This window comes from Salmo salar, chromosome 12 (genome assembly GCF_965601325.2).
Source record: "Salmo salar chromosome 12, fSalSal1, whole genome shotgun sequence".
NCBI classification, from domain to species: domain Eukaryota; kingdom Metazoa; phylum Chordata; class Actinopteri; order Salmoniformes; family Salmonidae; genus Salmo; species Salmo salar.
This window is the reverse complement of record NC_138302.1, coordinates 63,442,257-63,460,500: the sequence shown is the minus strand read 5'-3', so window position 1 is coordinate 63,460,500 and position 18,244 is coordinate 63,442,257. Positions and strand designations below refer to the sequence as shown.

General features: G+C 43.4%; 1 protein-coding gene across 2 annotated transcripts; it reads left to right on the top strand.

Moving 5' to 3' along the window:
• The first annotated feature begins 242 nt into the window (after positions 1 to 242).
• Positions 243 to 16,912, top strand: LOC106565437 (cyclin-dependent kinase 2). Of its 2 annotated transcripts, XM_045691601.2 has the most exons (8): positions 243 to 657; positions 5,103 to 5,186; positions 7,126 to 7,203; positions 7,298 to 7,415; positions 7,636 to 7,806; positions 7,987 to 8,088; positions 8,182 to 8,385; positions 16,417 to 16,912. In XM_045691601.2, exons 1-8 carry the CDS (start codon positions 542 to 544, stop codon positions 16,519 to 16,521), a joined length of 978 nt encoding a protein of 325 aa, XP_045547557.1. In that variant the 5' UTR covers positions 243 to 541; the 3' UTR covers positions 16,522 to 16,912. The 2 variants fall into 2 exon arrangements, with proteins under 2 accessions (XP_045547557.1, XP_013988051.1); XM_014132576.3 differs by lacking the exon at positions 5,103 to 5,186 and having other exon boundaries at positions 246 to 657.
• The last annotated feature ends 1,332 nt before the right edge of the window (positions 16,913 to 18,244 follow it).

Here is an 18,244-nt window from a genome sequence, read left to right as displayed (position 1 = left end):
GGAAGATCAACATTTGAATATCAAGGCGGGCGATTATAAGCGCCTCAAATTTGAACCTTTCACAAAAACGCGACTGCCAGAGAAGGTTTTCTAAAGCTAAAATCCATGTTCCAACCATTCTGCGTTTGTTTCTGTGCTGAATGGGCGTGTCAGTCGTATTTTTTATTTTTTTAACCATTGGGCTGTCAGTGATTGGTCGTATATTGAAAAGGTTCGCGTCTCTGTCGTTTTTCCGGGGCGTGGCATACACAACGCGGGACCTGTTACTTTTGGTTTGAGGGGAAAGTGTTACTACTATAGAGTTAATACACCCGGCTCAATTGATCCCTTTTATTTATTGTGGGATATATATATATATATATTTTTTACAGTCTATGGATAATCCTGATGTGTTCCTGCTACAAGTTGTTTTCCCCCCTCCCACAGAATTGACTTAGTTCGCATGCTTACGTTAGTTTGAAGTTGAGCCTAACGTTAACGGTTTTCTTTGTTTTAAAAAACACAACGGTTTGAATCGTTAGCCAAACAGAACTCGTGTGACATGGAATTATTTCAGAAAGTGGAAAAGATTGGAGAAGGGACGTACGGGGTGGTGTACAAGGCAAAGAACAAAGTCACGGGAGAGACTGTTGCCCTCAAGAAAATCAGACTAGACACGTAAGTGGTGTCTGACAGAAAATTAGCTGGCTACCTAAGTGTCGTTAGCCATCTAACGTTAAGTGTAGCCCGGTCAAGCAGCTGACTGACTCCTCACAGTAACATTAGTCCCGATGTGACTGCTTTCAATTTCCACAGTTGCTTGCTAGCTAACCTTGTTAACTATGTCAATACCTTAGCTAGTCATTCGACCTGAATTGATAACCAGTGAGTCTTGAAAGTAGGTAACGTAAGTATAGTTTATAACTAGCGAACAATAAGCTAGCTAGTTGCCTGGAAACCCGACGTTACATTTGCATTGAATTCTACATCGGGCTGAACTTTGCGTTTGAATCAGGGTTCTACTAGCCAGAACGTTGAGTAAAAGGATATTAACATAGCTACTTTACCGGTTGATCTTTTTGGCGGTAGGAATGTGAGTCAAACGTCGAGTTTCCAGGCTGGCTAACTATATAGCTTTGTATGACAAACAAGTAAGTCACTGTATTGACAACTACTGGCACTGCTATAAAATGGCATTGGTCACATTTAAAAAAAAAATGTTTGCCTTTATTTAACTAGGAAAGTCAGTTAAGAACAAATTCGTATTTACAATGACGGTCTACCAAAAGGCCTCCTGCGGGGACAGGGGCCTGGGATTAAAAAAATAAATACAATATAAATGGACACCTGGACATCTCATAAAAAGATTCAGCCAAAGATGATTCAGCAAGCTAGAAGCAGGAAGGAATCATGTTATAATATTTTTTAAATGTCAAATTACAATCAAACTAGAATATTGGATTTCTAGTAAAAATATATTTCATTTGTGGACAGATTTCAAATATGAGTTTTTCTGTATATAACATTTACCAGAGAGAATGAAGAAATTAACGACTAATTCAGTAGTTTGTTTTCATTAAATAATATCTGTCATTGAAAATACATGGGTCTTATTTGGTATTTTATTAGGATCCCCATTAGCTGTTGCAAAAGCAGCAGCTACTCTTCCTGGGGTCCACACGAAATATGACATAATACAGAACATCAATAGACAAGGACAGAACTACATACATTTAAAAAAAAGCCACACAATGCATACACACAAACTATCTAGGTCAAATAGGGGAGTGGTGTGTCTTGATGTGTTGCTTTATCTGTTTTTTTGAAACCAGGTTTGGTGTTTGAGCAATATGAGATGGAAGTTCCATGCAATAAGGGCTCTATATAATACTGTACGCATTCTTGAATTGTTCTGGATTTGGGGACTGTGAAAAGACCCCTGGTGGTATGTCTGGTCTTATTAATTAAATAAAATATGTAATTATCTCGCTCCAAAATAACTGTCACACTCAATGTATAATAGTTTTCCCTTATCACAGAAGAGGCATATGTCCTTGAATTTAGGCAAGTTATTGCAATCCTATTGGAATCACATATATACTGAACAAAAATATAAATGCAACATGCAACAATTTCAAATAAAATCTGAGTTACAGTTCATATGAGGAAATCAGTCAATTGAAATGAATTCATTGGGCCCTAATCTAGCTATGGGCCTCCAGATTTCATCACGGGGCCTCCCGAGTGGCACAGCGGTCTAAGGCACTGCATCACAGTTGTTGGGGCGTCACTACAGATCCGGATTCGATCCCAGGCTGTGTCGCAGCGGTCCGCGACCGGGAGACCCATGAGGCGGCGCACAATGGGCCCAGCGTCGTCCGGGTTAGGGGAGGGTTTGGCCGGCCGGGATGACCTTGTCCCATCACACTCTAGCGACTCTTGTGGTGGGCCCGGCCGCATGCATGCTGACACTGTCGCCAGTTGTACGGTGTTTCCCCCGACACATTGGTGCGGCTGGCTTCCGGGTTAAGCGAGTAATGTCTCAAGAAGCAGTGCGGCCTGGCAGGGTCGTCTTTCGGAGGACGATCTTCCCCTCTCCTGAGTCTGTACGGGAGTTGCAGTGATGGGACAAGACTGTAACTACCAATTGGATATCATGAAATTGGGGAGAAAAAGTAATACAAATAAGAATACAGCATTTTTATGCATTCAAATTGCCATTGATAAAGAGTAATTGTGTTCGTTGTCTGTAGCTTATGCCTGCCCATACGATAACCCCACTGCCACCATGGGGCAGTTGACATCGGCAAACCGCTTTCCCACATGACGCCATACACATGGTCTGCGGTTGTGATGCACTGCCAAACTCTCTAAAACGACATTGGAGGCGGCTTATGGTAGAGAAATTAACATTCAATCCTCTGGCAACAGCTCTGGTGGACATTCCTGCAGTCACCATGCCAATTGCAAGCGCTCTCAACTTGAGACATCCATGGCAGTGTTGTGACAACTGCACATTTTAGTGGCCTTTTATTGTCCCTAGCAGAAGCTGTACCTGTGTAATGATCATGCTGTGTAATCAGCTTCTTGATATGCCACACCTGTCAGGTGGATGGATTATCTTGGCAAAGGAGAAATGCTCACTAACAGGGATGTAAACAAATTTGTGAACAATTTGAGAGAAATGCGCTTCTGTGGGTATGGAACATGTCTGGTATCTTTTATTTCAGCTCATGAAACATGGGACCAACACTTTACATGTTGTGTTAATATTTTTGTTCAGTGTAGATGCATGTAAAAGGGGAGGTATTAGCTGTGCACCATGTGTGACGCACCTGGCTTTCCCACTGTCAGCAGCCAGTATACACATTACACAATCTTGGATGGGCATCTTCTTCAGAGTTTAACAGCGGTTGGCAACCAATATGTTGCATTACTGCCGCCAACTGGATTATATTATAAATCCATTATACTTTGTGATACAAAAGAGGAAAAACAAAAAGGACACCCTTCCAACTAACGGCGTACAATGGCGGCGAGCTTTAAACCACTTCAGCCGGCGCTTGGCATTGCGCATGGTGATCTTAGGCTTGTGTGCGGCTGCTTGGCAATGGAAACCCATTTCATGAAGCTCCCGACGAATAGGTCCTTTGCTGATGTTGCTTCCAAAGACGGTTTGAAACTCGATAGTGAGTGTTGCAACTGAGGACAGATGATTTTTATGCGCTACGTGCTTCAGCACTTGGCGGTCCTGTTCTGTGAACTTGTGTGGCCTACCACTACGCGGCTGAGCCGTTGTTGCTCCTAGACCTTTCCACTTCACAATAACAGCACTTACGGTTGCCCGGGGTATAAATTTGATGAATTGACTTGTTTTGGAAAGGTGGCATCCTATGACAGTGCCACATTTTAAGTCACTTAACTCTTCAGTAAGGCCATTATACTGCCAATGTTTGTCTATAGAGATTGCATGGCTGTGTGCTCGATTTTATACCTGTCAGGAACGTGTGTGGCTGAAATAGCTGAATCCACTAATTTGAAGGGGTGTCCACCAGGGGCGGAAATCGCGGGGGGGACGGGGGGGGACACGACCCCCCCCCCCCCCATCCTGGGAAAAATATGATTTGTCCCCCCCAATATATCACTGAAACATAACTATGTAATTTAAATAATATTAATAATACGCAATGAAAGCAATTGTGCTGAATATAGACACTTAATAGCGCGTTTTTACGTTTTCCTCACAATGGTTTGATCCACTGGCAAGGTAACAGAGGGGTCGTATCTACTGTCTGAAAGGCACTCAATGAACGTAACAGACGTGAGGTTAATCCAGTCAATAGCGCACACACACTAGCTGAATATGCAGAGCTAGCGCACAAATATTAACTATTAAGCTAGCTAGTACCTATTCCATTTATGTGGCCTCGTCAAAGATGGAATCTTTGCTATCGTCAATTTATTCCGAGATCAGCATGCAGATGATGTAAGTTAGTGCTTCAAAGTCCCTGTGATAAGGTTAGCGATAAACTGAAGTCCAAACTGAACAGAACTACACTCTCTTCTACCATTGTCTTAAATATATTTAATGGTCTCGTTGCAAAAGCTAAATTGTCGCAAGGGAACTTTTATTTATTTATTTTATTTAACCCGGGTAGCAAAGATTATAGCAAACACCACTGAAACTGAATTGGTGCTCGCTAGCTTTGCAAATTCAGCTATTGTTGGAAGCCAGCCAATATGAAACAAACTATTAAAATTACAAAAGGTTGCAGCATATGTTGTGTAAATGGTGAACTCATACAGCTGTCAACTCTTGTCATTTTAATCCATTTCACATTTGCTAGCTACCTTTTAGATCGAAGCCCAAATAGAATGATAAAAGATAAGATGATAGAAGCCCATCTCCTACTGTAAATAACCTACACACTGTGTGTGTGTGTAGCCAGCCAGCCAGGTAGAAAAATGGCAGAAAAATAAAAGACGGACATCAGAGTATTTTTCAGTACACCAAAACGCAAAGTAAGAACCCTAGTAGCCTAATATCTCAAAGACTAGTTGATAAAATGTTCATAAGAAAGAAATGAAATTCTAATGGAAATGTTTCACAATGATGTCATTAGGCAGAGCAGGCAACAGATGGCACACAGACAGCAGAGTTGGGGACAGATATGCAGGGACAGACTCGCAGAGACAGGGAGTCTCAGGTAAGTTTGTTGAGTCTTTGTTTGGCAACATTATGAAAGGTTCTCCATTTTTTTGACTTGTAAAATAGGAACATAATTGGAAAATGCCATGGATACCCCCACTCTCAACTTAAACTGGTGACTGAACTAAGATTTGTTAAAGGCAATGGTATTGCTGTTGTGAGTAGTTGTGTAGTTTTGGGTACCGGTAGTTAGGAGTATGGCAAACACCTTATTTCTTTGGTTCCTCAATATACATTTACCATATTACAATGTAGGCTATGTGTTACAGCACTACTTTTGGTGTCCCCCTCAGGAATTGCTCTTGAGAAAATTTCATGTAATTGTCCCCCCCAAAGTTGATATCAGATTTTCGCCCCTGGTTTCCACATACCTTTGTGTACACATCTATTATACAGTGCATTTGAAAAATGTTCAGATTCCATTTTCCACATTTTGTTACGTTACAGCCTTATTCTAAAATATATATTTTTTAAGTCTATCAATCTACACACAATACCCCATAATGACAAAGCAAAAACAGGTATTTGCAAATTTATTTAAAAAAAATGTAATCCGATGCTTTGCTATTCAGCCTGTTTGCTATGAGACTTGAAATTGAGCTCAGGTGCATCCTGTTTCCATTTATCATCCTTGAGATGTTTCTACAACTTGATTGGAGTCCACCTGTGGTAAATTCAATAGATTGGACATGATTTGAAAAGGCACAGACCGGTCTATATAAGGTCCCACAGTTGACAGTGCATGTCAGTGCAAATACCAAGCCATGAGGTCGAAGGAATTGTCTGTAGAGCTCCTAGATAGGATTGTGTCGAGGCACAGATCTGGGGAAGGGTACCAAAACATTTCTGCAGCATTGAAGGTCCCCAAGAACACAGTTGCCTCCATCATTCTTAAGTGGAATACGTTTGGAACCACCAAGACTCTTCCTAGAGCTGGCCGCCCGGCCAAACTGAACAATCGGGGGAGAACTTGGTCACTCTGACAGAACACTAGAGTTTATTGTGGAGATGGGAGAACCTTCCAGAAGGACAACCATCTCTGCAGCACTCCACCAATCAGGCCTTTATGGTAGAGTGGCCAGACGGAAGCCACTCCTCAGTAAAGGGCACATGACAGTTCGCTTGGAGTTTGCCAAAAGGCACCTAAAGGACTCTGACCATGAGAATCAAGGTTCTCTGGTCTGATGAAACCAAGATTGAACTCTGGCCTGAATGCCAAGCATCACGTCTGGAGGAAACCTGGCACCATCCCTATGATGAAGCAAGGTGGTGCCATATACCACACCTCCTTGGGCCTTATTGCTTAATTATATCAAAGTAAACTTGGAGTCACGCAATGACGTGTGGTCCTTCCACTACGACTTGTTGGGAAAGGATGCAGTTTATTAGGCTACAGATATAATCAGTTATGATGAACTTCACAAGGTGGTGAAAGTGCAAAGTGATGAGCTTCATGCTCCTTTCCAATAAATATTAATGGTTCTATTCTGGTGACATGATAATCGATGCTTAATGCCATTTGACAAATACAAATAGTCTCGCTCTTTTGTCCATAATATTTTCATGTAGGCTATACATGCGCTCTAGCCAACAGCGCACGTGCCAATACCAGACTATGTAACACAACATATTTGTGAGAGAACCATCAGTAGAGTTGAAATTGCGATGGAAACCCATTTAACTTGTATTTTTTTTATTCTGTACATGGGAATTTAACAAAGTATTTATGTGCACTATGTCATGATGCACAGCCTTTTATCTGCAACAAGTTCATTTGATGGAAACATCACTGGTGGGAAAATGTGCATATCATTTTTATGTGGATTTTAGAATATTCACATAAATCTGTCACCAATTGGATGGAAACCTAGCTAGTGTCTGTGTGTAAAGGGATGATATTGTGTGACTAATGTCGTAGCTATATGCCTTTTTCTTAGGGAAACGGAGGGAGTACCAAGCACTGCCATCCGAGAGATATCGCTCCTCAAAGAGCTCAGCCACCCAAATATTGTCAAGTATGTACAATTGAGCTACTTGTTATGTTAAACATCAACTGTCTCTGTTAAATTGTGCTTACATTGACATCTCTATGTACATTCACACCGACAGGCTCTGTGATGTCATCCACACAGAGAACAAACTGTACCTGGTTTTTGAGTTCCTTCATCAGGACCTTAAGAAGTTCATGGACTCCTCGGTCTCCGGTATCTCTCTACCACTTGTCAAGGTATGCACAGACTGCACATCCAACGTGTTCAGACTGGGGGGGGGGGGGGGGGGGGGGCTTATAAATAAGTGATATACCCCCCAATGTATGTCAGTGCTACATATATTTTGTCACATTTTTAAATGAAAACAATATGGAAACCTACGAGGTTGTCTGACTGTGTGTCTCTCTTAAGCTAATTAAGTGTGTCTGTTTTGTGTGTGTGTGTGTGTGTGCGCAGAGTTACCTGTTCCAGCTGCTGCAGGGCCTGGCCTTCTGTCACTCCCACAGGGTTCTCCATCGGGACCTGAAGCCCCAGAACCTGCTCATTAACGCCCAGGGGGAGATCAAGCTGGCTGACTTCGGCCTGGCTAGGGCCTTTGGGGTGCCTGTCCGCACCTACACTCATGAGGTGACGCATACACCCACCATACAGAATACATACACCACACTGTAATTTGCTGTGCGGTTTTTAGTAGGCCAATGGCTAGCAACATGAGTCTTTAGTATTTCACTTGTGTTATGCTTCTGTAAGCATCTCAAATAATTTCTGAAACCATGATGGGGAAACTAACATTTTAGCATTTCTCAGGTGGTAACTCTATGGTACCGAGCTCCAGAAATTCTTTTGGGCTGCAAATACTACTCCACAGCGGTTGACATCTGGAGTTTGGGCTGCATCTTTGCTGAAATGGTAAATGTATTCTCTGGCTATACTAATTTGTAGCTTTAACGTTTATAAAGCAAGCTCTCACTTCATGTCCAAACCTTCCAATTCTTCCTTCAGATCACCAGGAGGGCTTTGTTTCCAGGCGACTCAGAGATCGATCAGCTGTTCCGGATCTTCCGTACCCTGGGCACACCGGACGAGGTGGCCTGGCCAGGGGTCACTTCCATGCCTGACTACAAGCCCTCCTTCCCCAAGTGGGCCCGACAGGAGCTGTCCAAAGTGGTTCCCCCACTGGACGAGGATGGGAGAGAGCTGCTCAGGGTGAGAACCCTTTAATTATATATATATATTTTGTATTTTACCCCCTTTTTCTCCCCAATTTCGATCTTGTCTCATCGCTGCAATTCCCCAATGGTCTCAGGAGGCAAAGGTTGAGTCATGCGTCCTCCAAAACATGACCCACCAGACCGTGCTTCTTAAAACCTCTCTGGGCTAGGCGGGACGAATTCGTCCCACCTACCTAACAGCCAGTGTAATCCAGTGGCGCGATTTTCAAATACCTTAAAAATCCTATTACTTCAATTTCTCAAACATATGACTATTTTACAGCTATTTAAAGACAAGACTCTCGTTAATCTAACCACACTGTCCGATTTCAAAAAGGCTTTACAACGAAAGCAAAACATTAGATTATGTCAGCAGAGTACCAAGCCAGAAATAATCAGACACCCATTTTTCAAGCTAGCATATGTCACAAAAACCCAGAAGACAGCTAAATGCAGCACTAACCTTTGATGATCTTCATCAGATGACAACCCTAGGACATTATGTTATACAATACATGCATGTTTGTTCAATCAAGTTCATATTTATATCAAAAACCAGCTTTTTACATTAGCATGTGACGTTCAGAACTAGCATACCCCCCGCAAACTTCCGGCGAATTCACTAACAATTAACTAAATTACTCACGATAAACGTTCACAAAAAGCATAACAATTATTTTAAGAATTATAGATACAGAACTCCTCTATGCACTCGATATGTCCAATTTTAAAATAGCTTTTTGGTGAAAGCACATTTTGCAATATTCTAAGTACATAGCCCAGCCATCACGGGCTAGCTATTTAGACACCCGGCAAGTTTAGCACTCACCAATATCAGATTTACTATTACAAAAGTTTGATTACCTTTTGTTGTCTTCGTCAGAATGCACTCCCAGGACTGCTACTTCAATAACAAATGTTGGTTTGGTCCAAAATAATCCATCGTTATATCCGAATAGCGGCGTTTTGTTCGTGCGTTCCAGAAACGGTAAATCAGGGTCGCGCGCATGGCGCAATTCGTGACAAAAAAAATCTAAATATTCCATTACCGTACTTCGAAGCATGTCAACCGCTGTTTAAAATCCATTTTTATGCCATTTTTCTCGTAAAAAGCGATAATATTCCGACCGGGAATGTCCATTTAGCTAAACAGAGGAAAGAAAACAAAGCTTTCGGGTCGACGCGGGCACGAGCCTGAGTCTCACAGTACTGTAACCAGCCACTACCCAAACGCGCTACTTTGTTTCAGACAGAGCCTGCAAAGCCACGATTCAGCATTTTGCCGCCTTCTGAGAGCCTATGGCAGCCGTAGGAAGTGTCACGGTACAGCTAAGATCCTCACTCTTCAATAAACAGAGACAAGAAGAACGACACCTTGTCAGACAGGCCACTTCCTGCATGAAATCTTCTCAGGTTTTTGCCTGCCATATCAAATCAAATTTATTTTTATATAGCCCTTCGTACATCAGCTGATATTCTCAAAGTGCTGTACAGAAACCCAGCCTAAAACCCCAAACAGCAAGCAAAGCATGTGAAAGAAGCACGGTGGCTAGGAAAAACTCCCTAGAAAGGCCAAAAACCTAGGAAGAAACCTAGAGAGGAACCAGGCTATGAGGGGTGGCCAGTCCTCTTCTGGCTGTGCAGGGTGGATATTATAACAGAACATAGTCAAGATGTTAAAATGTTCATAAATGACCAGCATGGTCAAATAATAATAATCATAGTAGTTGTCGAGGGTGCAACAAGCACGTCCGGTGAACAGGTCAGGGTTCCATAGCCGCTGGCAGAACAGTTGAAACTGGAGCAGCAGCACGGCCAGGTGGACTGGGGACAGCAAGGAGTCATCATACCAGGTAGTCCTGAGGCATGGTCCTAGGGCTCAGGTCCTCCGAGAGAAAGAGAGAATTAGAGAGAGCATATTTAAATACACACAGGACACCGGATAAGACAAGAGAAATACTCCAGATGTAACAGACTGACCCTAGCCCCCCGACACATAAACTACTGCAGCATAAATACTGGAGGCTGAGACAGGAGGGATCAGAAGACACTGTGGCCCCATCCGATGATACCCCCGGACAGGGCCAAACAGGCAGGATATAACCCCACCCACTTTGCCAAAGCACAGCCCCCACACCACTAGAGGGATGTCTCCAACCACCAACTTACCGTCCTAAGACAAGGCCGAGTATAGCCCACAACGATCTCCGCCATGGCACAACCCAAGGGGGGGGGCGCCAACCCAGACAGGAAGACCACGTCAGTGACTCAACCCACTCAAGTGACGCACCCCTCCCATGGACGGCATGGAAGAACACCAGTAGGCCAGTGACTCAGCCCCTGTAAAAGGGTTAGAGGCAGAGAATCCCAGTGGAAAGAGGGGAACCGGCAAGGCAGAGACAGCAAGGGCGGTTCGTTGCTCCAGCCTTTCCGTTCACCTTCACACTCCTGGGCCAGACTATACTTAATCATAGGACCTACTGAAGAGATAAGTCTTCAGTAAAGACTTAAAGGTTGAGACTGAGTCTGCGTCTCTCACATTGGTAGGCAGACCATTCCATAAAAATGGAGCTCTATAGGAGAAAGCCCTACCTCCAGCCGTTTGCTTAGAAATTCTAGGGACAATTAGGAGGCCTGCGTCTTGTGACGGTAGCGTACGTGTAGGTATGTACGGCAGGACCAAATCGGAAAGATGGGTAGGAGCAAGCCCATGTAATGCTTTGTAGGTTAGCAGTAAAACCTTGAAATCAGCCCTTGCCTTAACAGGAAGCCAGTGTAGGGAGGCTAGCACTGGAGTAATATGATCACATTTTTTGGTTCTAGTCAGGATTCTAGCAGCCGTATTTAGCACTAACTGAAGTTTATTTAGTGCTTTATCCCGGTAGCCGGAAAGTAGAGCATTGCAGTAGTCCAGCCTAGAAGTAACAAAAGCATGGATTAATTTTTCTGCGTCATTTTTGGACAGAAAATTTCTGATTTTTGCAATGTTACGTAGATGGAAAAAAGCTGTCCTTGAAACAGTCTTGATATGTTCTTCAAAAGAGAGATCAGGGTCCAGAGTAACGCTGAGGTCCTTCACAGTTTTATTTGAGACGACTGTACAACCATCCAGATTAATTGTCAGATTCAACAGAAGATCTCTTTGTTTCTTGGGACCTAGAACAAGCATCTCTGTTTTGTCCGAGTTTAAAAGTAGAAAGTTTGCAGCCATCCACTTCTTTATGTCTGAAACACAGGCTTCTAGCGAGGGCAATTTTGGGGCTTCACCATGTTTCATTGAAATGTACAGCTGTGTGTCGTCCGCATAGCAGTGAAATTTAACATTATGTTTTCGAATGACATCCCCAAGAGGTAAAATATATAGTGAAAACAATAGTGGTCCTAAAACGAAACCTTGAGGAACACCGAAATTTACAATTGATTTGTCAGAAGACAAACCATTCGCAGAGACAAACTGATATCTTTCCGACAGATAAGATCTAAACCAGGCCAGAACTTGTCCATGTAGACCAATTTGGGTTTCCAATCTCTCCAAAAGAATGTGGTGATCGATGGTATCAAAAGCGGCACTAAGATCTAGGAGCACGAGGACAGATGCAGAGCCTCGGTCTGACGTCATTAAAAGGTCATTTACCACCTTCACAAGTGCAGTCTCAGTGCTATGATGGGGTCTAAAACCAGACTGAAGCGTTTCGTATACATTGTTTGTCTTCAGGAAGGCAGTGAGTTGCTGTGCAACAGCTTTTTCAAAAAATTGAGAGGAATGGAAGATTCGATATAGGCCGATTTAGTTTTTTATAATTTCTGGATCAAGATTCGGCTTTTTCAAGAGAGGCTTTATTACTGCCACTTTTAGTGAGCTTGGTACACATCCGGTGGATAGAGAGCCGTTTATTATGTTCAACATAGGAGGGCCAAGCACAGGAAGCAGCTCTTTCAGTAGTTTAGTTGGAATAGGGTCCAGTATGCAGCTTGAGAGTTTGGAGGCCATGATTATTTTCATCATTGCGTCAAGAGATATAGTACTAAAACACTTTAGTATCTCCCTTGATCCTAGGTCCTGGCAGAGTTGTGTAGACTCAGGACAATGGAGCTTTGGAGGAATACCCAGATTTAAAGAGGAGTCTGTAATTTGCTTTCTAATGATCATGATCTTTTCCTCAAAGAAGTTCATAAATGTATTACTGCTGAAGTGAAAGCCATCCTCCATTTGCGAAGGCTGCTTTTTAGTTAGCTTTGCGACAGTATCAAAAAGAAATTTCGGATTGTTCTTATTTTCCTCAATTAAGTTGGAAAAATAGGATGATCGAGCAGCAGTAAGGGCTCTTCGATACTGCACGGTACTGTCTTTCCAAGCTAGTCGGAAGACTTCCAGTTTGGTGTGGCGCCATTTCCGTTCCAATTTTCTGGAAGCTTGCTTCAGAGCTCGTGTATTTTCTGTATACCAGGGAGCTGGTTTCTTATGACAGATGTTTTTAGTTTTTAGGGGTGCAACTGCATCTAGGGTATTGCGCAAGGTTAAATTGAGTTCCTCGGTTAGGTGGTTAACTGATTTTTGTCCTCTGACGTCCTTGGGTAGGCAGAGGCAGTCTGGAAGGGCATCAAGGAATCTTTGGGTTGTCTGAGAATTTATAGCACGACTTTTAATGCTCCTTGGTTGGGGTCTGAGCAGATTATTTGTTGCAATTGCAAACGTAATAAAATGGTGGTCCGATAGTCCAGGATTATGAGGAAAAACATTTAGATCCACAACATTTATTCCATGGGACAAAACTAGGTCCAGAGTATGACTGTGGCAGTGAGTAGGTCCAGAGACATGTTGGACAAAACCCACTGAGTCGATGATGGCTCCGAAAGCCTTTTGGAGTGGGTCTGTGGACTTTTCCATGTGAATGTTAAAGTCACCAAAAATTTGAATATTATCTGCTATGACTGCAAGATCCGATAAGAATTCAGGGAACTCAGTGAGGAACACTGCATATGGCCCAGGGGGCCTGTAAACAGTAGCTATAAAAAGTGAGTGAGTAGGCTGCATAGATTTCATGACTAGAAGCTCAAAAGACGAAAACGTCATTTTTTTTTTTGTAAATTGAAATTTGCTATCGTAAATGTTAGCAACACCTCCGCCTTTGCTGGATGCACGGGGGGTATGGTCACTAGTGTAACCAGGGGGTGAGGCCTCATTTAACACAGTAAATTCATCAGGCTTAAGCCATGTTTCAGTCAGGCCAATCACATCAAGATTATTATCAGTGATTAGTTCATTGACTATAACTGCCTTGGAAGTGAGGGATCTAACATTAAGTAACCCAATTTTGAGAAATTCAATAATGGCAGGAATGGAGGAGGTCTTTATACTAGTGAGATTGCTAAAGCGAACACCGCCATTTTTAATTTTGCCCAACCTAGATCGAGGCACAGACACGGTCTCAATGGGGAAAGCTGAGCTGACTACGCTGACTGTGCTAGTGGCAGACTCCACTAAGCTGGCAGGCTGGCTAACAGCCTGCTGCCTGGCCTGCACCCTATTTCATTGTGGAGCTAGAGGAGTTAGAGCCCTGTCTATGTTCGTAGATAAGATGAGAGCACCCCTCCAGCTAGGATGGAGTCCGTCACTCCTCAACAGGCCAGGCTTGGTCCTGTTTGTGGGTGAGTCCCAGAAAGAGGGCCAATTATCTACAAATTCTATCTTTTGGGAGGGGCAGAAAACAGTTTTCAACCAGCGATTGAGTTGTGAGACTGCTGTAGAGCTCATCACTCCCCCTAACTGGGAGGGGGCCAGAGACAATGAATCGATGCCGACACATCTTTCTAGCTGATTTACACGCTGAAGCTATGTTGCGCTTGGTGACCTCTGACTGTTTCATCCTAACATCGTTGGTGCCGACGTGGATAACAATATCTCTATACTCTCTACACTCGCCAGTTTTAGCTTTAGCCAGCACCGTCTTTAGATTAGCCTTAACGTCGGTAGCCCTGCCCCCTGGTAAACAGTGTATGATTGCTGGATGATTAGTTTTAAGTCTAATACTGCGGGTAATGGAGTCGCCAATGACTAGGGTTTTCAATTTGTCAGAGCTAATGGTGGGAGCCGTCGGCGTCTCAGACCCCACAACGGGAGGAGTAGAGACCAGAGAAGTCTCGGACTCCGACTCGCTTAATGGGGAGAACCGGTTGAACGTTTCTGTCAGCTGAATAAGCGACACCGGTTGAGCATTCCTACAGCGTTTCCCTCCAGAAGCCATGAGAAAGATGTCCGGCTGCGGGGACCGTGCGAGGGGGTTTATACTAACGTTACTATCTGTACTTACTGGTGGCACAGACGCTGTTTCATCCTTTCCTACAGTGAAATTACCCTTGCCTAACGATCGCGTCTGAAGCTGGGCTTGCAGCACAGCTATCCTTGCCGTAAGGCGATCGTTCTCCTGTATATTATAGGTACAACGACTGCAATTAGAAGGCATCATGTTAATGTTACTTAGCTTCGGCTGTTTGAAGTCCTGACGAACCATGTCCAGATAAAACCTCCAGGGTGAAAAAGTTGAATGAAAAAAGTTGAGTGAGGGGAAAAAGTAAAAATATACGGTAATGAAAAAGTAAAAAACCGTCAGGTAGCAAAGTAAGATCGGCAACAAAACGCACAGCAGCGTAAACAAGTCTGCAAGTTGTGACCGGAAACAGGAAACAGCCTTGAGTTCTGTTATACTCACAGACACCATTCAAACTGTTTTAGAAACTTTAGGGTGTTTTCTATCCAAAGCCAATAAGTATATGCATATTCTAGTTACTGGGCAGGAGTAGTAACCAGATTAAATTGGGTACGTTTTTTATCCAGCTGTGTCAATACTGCCCCCTAGCCCTAACAGGTTAACACCCGCCCGCTTAACCCGGAACCCAGCCACACCAATGTGTCGGAGGAAACACTGTTCAATTGATGACCGTGGCCAGCCTGCATGTGCCTGTCCCGCCGCATGTAGTTGCTAAAGTGCGATGAGCCATGTAAAGCCCTCCCCTAACCCGGACGAATCTGGGCCAATTGTGCACCACCCTATGGGACTCCCGATCACGGCTGGTTGTGATACAGCCTGTGACCGAATCCCGGTCTGTATGGACACCTTAGACCGCTGAGCCACTCAGGAGGCCCAGGGTTAGAACTCTAACAACATTGACCACTTTTTAATTATGTTTTGGTATTAGGCTGGTACCAATAAGGTTAATAATAGGCAGACTCTACTGCACATCCAAAGCTGATTTGTGAAAGTGCTGGAGGCAAAACTGGAGAAACAGGAAAAATGTTCCAGTCAGATGCAAATTAATTTTAATTATAGCTGAACTTTCGGTCAGTCTACCTTCATCAGAGCATGTCTCCACAAATAACAGTGGGACAGATAAGGCCACACTGCGAGCCAGAGGTAATTGCAGACACCTGTGGTAATCTAAAGTACCCAAAAGGGCCACTTGATGTCATAATATCAGATAGAAATACAGGATAGAACAGAACATGTTATAGATTTATTTCTACTAGAACAAAACACAGGGAATGTGGTGTTAGTATAAGGAACCCAGACTCTCAAAGAAAGCAATAAAGACGGCAAAAGGAAAATATATACAACACTATATACAAACGTAGAACCAGGGGAAATCTAATAAAACAACTAGATAAAGGTTAAGGTAACCTGTTGGAAGTATCGGGCCACTAGGGGCATCATGAATACAGGACACAGTAATACCAGGGAAAGTGTGTGTGTGTGTGAAGCTAAGATGATGACAATAGGAATTACAACATGACCCTCATATCAAAATCCTCCTTAAGTCCTTACGGCTGTAGGGTGCCTAAAGTATAAATCCAGAAGTTCTCTCTGGCAGAGTTTACGGTCGTTTTCTTCTCTTTTATTAATAGGGTTAATAAAATCTAATTAATTGAAATTTGTGCTCAGAGCTTCACATTTTGTTTTTACATAGGCCTATGACACATGTAATCGATCTGTCCCTTTTTATGACGTATTTGTTCTTCTTATTTTTCCAGCAAATGCTGAGCTATGACCCAAACAAGAGGATATCTGCCAAAAATGCCCTGGTCCATCGGTTTTTCCGTGATGTCACCATGCCAATGCCACACCTACGACTGTGACATGCAGACTGACAGGAACAATACATAGCCCAGGGTCTTTCCATGAGAGATCCCTGAGCAGAAGGACTGCCCCAGCTCTTATCCACACCTGAATACTACAGTCCAGGAGATGGGAGAGATCACAGTGAAATATGGATGCCTTTCCAAAAATCATTCTAACAACCAAAAACCAGCATTTGTATAAATTGGATGTCCTGTGAGTTTTTTTCTCTACAGCTATGGGTGCCTGTTATGTCATGGAGAATGAACTCTACAGTTGTTTCAGCATTTTATGTGTATTGAATGGGTTAACTTGGTTTGTGTACATTTTAGTCATTTAGCAGATGCAAGCTCTTCATTTGTTCATTGCATAATTTATGATAAAAAGTTGATTAAATTCATTTGAGCTTTATTGTGTGAAAATATTTGAATATTACTAAATTGGCTTGTGTTATAACCTCACTGGCAGTAAATCTTTGCGAGATTTTTAATATAGATTTGACATAGGAAATCGGAATAATTCTGCGTTCGTAACCAAGTGGGAATTTACCACATACGACTGGTAGAAATCCACTAGACGAGCCCTCCAACTAGTAATTATGCTGCATTCGTAACCAAGTGGGAGGTGGGAATTTACTAGTTGGATGCATTCACGTGCTTTGAACTCCATTGAGAAACATCGATATGGCTAACAAGCTGCCTAAACCATAAACTAAAAGTACAGCTATCATGCTTGTTTAAAAAAAACATTCAGAAATTGGATATGGGGACCCATGCCAAGTCTCCTGAGGGAGAAAAAGTGTTGTCATGCCCTCTTCATGACTGTCTTGGTGTGTTTGAACCATGATAGTTTGTTGGTGATGTGGACACCAAGGAACTTGAAACTCTCGACCCGCTCCACTACTGCCCCATTGATGTTAATAGGGGCGTGTTCGGCCCGCCTTTTCCTGTAGTCCATGATCAGCTCCTTTGTCTTGCTCACATTGAGGGAGAGGTTGTTGTCCTGGCACCACACTGCCAGGTCTCAGCCTATAGGGAGGAGGTCAGTCTCATCATTGTCGGGGATCAGGCCTACCACTGTTGTGTCGTCAGCAAAGTTAATGATTGTGTTGGAGTCGTGTTTGGCCACACAGTCGTGGGTGAACAGAGTACAAGGTGGGACTAAGCACACACCCCTGAGGGGCCCCAGTGTTGAGGATCAGTGTGGCAGATGTGTTGTTGCCTACCCTTATCACCTTGGGGTGGCCCGTCAGGAAGTCCAGGATCAAGTTGCAGAGTGAGGTGTTTAGTCCCAGAGTCCTTAGTGTAGTGATGAGCTTTCTGGGCGCTATGGTGTTGAATGCTGAGCTGTAGTCAATGATCAGCATTCTCACATAAGTGTTCCTTTGGCCAGGTGGGAAAGGGCAGTGTGGAGTGCGATTGAGATTGCGTGATCTGTTGGGGTGGTATGCGAGTTGGAGTGGGTCTAGGGTTTCCGGGATGATGGTGTTTATGTGAGCTATGACCAGCCTTTCAAAGCACTTCATGGCTACCGATGTGAGTGCTACGGGGTGGTAATAATTTAGGAAGGTTACCTTCACTTCCTTGGGCACAGGGACTATGGTGGTCTGCTTGAAACATGTAGGTATTACAGACTCGGACAGGGAGAGGTTGAAAATGTCAGTGAAGACACTTGCCAGTTGGTCCGCGCATGCTTAGAGTACACGTCCTGATAATCCTTTTGGCCCCACGGCTTTGTGAATGT

What these genes read in the sequence shown, in the direction of transcription:
- LOC106565437 (XM_045691601.2), top strand. Translation starts at nt 542, where the DNA reads ATGGAATTATTTCAGAAAGTGGAAAAGATTGGAGAAGGGACGTACGGG. An exon ending in TCCGCACCTACACTCATGAG is followed by an intron (nt 7,807 to 7,986) that starts GTGACGCATACA and finishes AGCATTTCTCAG; the next exon opens with GTGGTAACTCTATGGTACCG. An exon ending in GCTGCATCTTTGCTGAAATG is followed by an intron (nt 8,089 to 8,181) that starts GTAAATGTATTC and finishes TTCTTCCTTCAG; the next exon opens with ATCACCAGGAGGGCTTTGTT.